Genomic DNA, 2,582 nt, shown 5'->3' on the forward strand with positions numbered 1-2,582 from the left:
TATCACTACCCTTCTAAGACAGGTAGTGGTAGTATGACTATCAGGTCATTTATTTAACGTTTACAGTGAATTGTAGTAGTATGACTATCAGGTAATTTACCTTTGCAGAGTTGGAGGGGTCGCAAATCCTTCAGGTCTGCGCAGGTGTCAAACCCGGCGCTTGTGAGTTTAGTTTTCACAGATGGGGCAAGCGGCAAACTCGCGATGGTCCTGTGCATTCTGTGACATTAATCCACTTTCATCTACTCCTGTATGTCCGTTGTTAGTTAGCAATGGAGGAATAGCTAACAAGCTAAACTTCCGTGACTTTTTCACCTCCGACTTCGCAACTTTTGTTAAGCTATCACAGTCGACATGACAGTTCGATGAAACAGTTATCAGAGGACTTGTTGAACCACATATGTGTCTTGTAAGATTGGTCCTGATACTTCTATATTGGTCTTGACGCTTGAGGCTGGTTGGACTGACAGTTTCAAATATGCCACTTCTGTTTTGACCCGCCTCCCTGGAAAAGGGAAGTGTCGTCACTACATTGACGAAAAAAACCCAGATTATTTCTAAGTAATAACATAGACTGGCCCCTCTTTTTAATTTACATATAGATATAATGACTTTTTTAATTTTTGTATTAATCATATAGAGTTTGTGCGTGCTTACGCCAATTATATTCTTTATGAAAGACTGAACCTTCCCGTGGTAAAACATTTGCGGCTGCTGCCACTGTGTGGTGAAAACGTGTATTACAAATGAAACAGGCCATCAGTAAGTTATTTGTATCTTTCGCATTATCTGGGTTTTCCAGCCCTTGGGCGCTCTAGGCTCCGAGTCCTATTTCAGACGCCCTCCTCTCTATCTTTGGCACGAACTCCAGGAAGCAGTTGCTCCAAGTGCAAATATGACCTTCAATTTCGAACAAACTCCAAACGAATCCAAGATCTGCCAATGAAGGCAACTGCATCCAGGGACTCTGTAAACGGACAACTGTCATTGCAATAGGTAGCTGCAGTTATACGGAAGTAGACTATACATACACAATTTTATGGATTTGTTTATATTTACATAAATTGGACATTGTAAATACGCATGAATGAGCCTGATGCTATTTCTGTTGCAGAGAGAGAGAGAGAGAGAGGGTGTGTGTGTGTGCGTGTGTGTGTGAGAGAGAGAGAAAGAGAGAGAGTGTGTGGAGTTGGGGTATCCACACCTACATGTGTATGTGGTGCAGAGACATGATGTTATCTCACAAGAGCTGAATGTGTCAATAATGCTGAGGATTGGTCTATTACAAAGTCAGTTGCTATCTGGTATTGCTCAAATGCCTCATTCTTTTATTGGAAAAATAGCTCATGGAGCCACTAAGACGTTCACAACTAAGTATTGGTAAATTCGTTTTTAAATACTACTGTAACCCCGTATATTGTTCTCTGCGTTGAGTGTTTTTTTGTTGTTGTTTTGTTGTAAAAAATAAAGTTGACTCAAAGAATGTAGACTACTGCAACTGTATCTGTATTAATCTGCACAAATGACAGATCATACAGACGTAGCTGGCGAGTCCTCGGGTTTGGTCCCGTCCACTCAAGCCAACTATAGGCTAATAGTTCCAGTTCCGCTAACCCCGCGCTGCTGTAGGCAATAATGTCAGTTGGTTTTAATCGTATAGCCTAATATTGTTAGGCTAATCTTAGCAGGTGACCATACTGTACGTTATGTAAATATTAGATTTTTTTTAATATAGCCACACATACTAGATCCTAAACACTTGGGTAAATTGAATATGTATAATATTGTGAGAAGTAATTCTATGGATGACTACTTATAACACTAAAATGTGTTTTATATATTATATTTGGGAATATTTATAGCCTCTTCATAGAGACGTACAGATATACAGTGGAACAGGACAAGGGGGAGAGGAACGGGCCATCAGAAACACCCACCAGCTGTGTGCAACAAGTCAAAATAAAAGACAAATTATATGATATTGACCAGATCTATCTTTGTAATGATATAAAAAGCGTAAATCGAACCCGTTACATAGGCTATAACTTAATGTTTCATCAGTTATCACACAGCATACGTTTGAAAGCCTGTAACAAAATGAACCTTCCTTGTCGATGAGATTCCCCTTGGAAGAAAGGTGGAATAGTATTCTAAACCAGGTAGATTATCTCTCACATACAATATCAGCAAGTGTACTGAAAGTTGTTCGTTTGTGATGAACCGCACAGATTAACCTGAATAGGGGTTAAAATAACGCATCATTTAATTTCACATTTTGTCTGATGCTCATGTGGAAACTTTGTATGCTATGGATGGAACCTTCGGCAGCACAGTTCTGTAAGAACCAAGAGTTGACACGTGCAGCATGGAAGATGAAACATTCATCAGCCAAACAGTAAAGTTGTGCTCCGATAACAATAATTTGTCAGAGTAAGTAACATCATTTTCTATTTGACAAATGTTCAAGAAACAAAACACCTTCTATATAAGCATTATGAGCTCTTAAATATAGCAGCAATTTGTTGGCGAAGTCAGGGAGTTAATTTCTAGTAATGTTACAATATGGATTTAGCCGTTGCTAG

General features: G+C 39.2%; 1 protein-coding gene across 1 annotated transcript in view; it reads right to left on the reverse strand.

Moving 5' to 3' along the window:
- LOC122129803 (DNA repair protein RAD51 homolog 3-like) overlaps positions 1 to 250 on the reverse strand; it is a 14,920-nt gene extending 14,670 nt beyond the window's left edge. The window contains 1 exon segment of the mRNA XM_042704524.1: positions 101 to 250. Within this exon segment, the coding sequence (XP_042560458.1) occupies positions 101 to 218 (118 nt within the window). The 5' untranslated portion in view covers positions 219 to 250.
- Between the last annotated feature and the right edge of the window lie 2,332 nt (positions 251 to 2,582).

The sequence above is a fragment of the Clupea harengus genome, unplaced genomic scaffold (genome assembly GCF_900700415.2).
Source record: "Clupea harengus unplaced genomic scaffold, Ch_v2.0.2, whole genome shotgun sequence".
NCBI classification, from domain to species: domain Eukaryota; kingdom Metazoa; phylum Chordata; class Actinopteri; order Clupeiformes; family Clupeidae; genus Clupea; species Clupea harengus.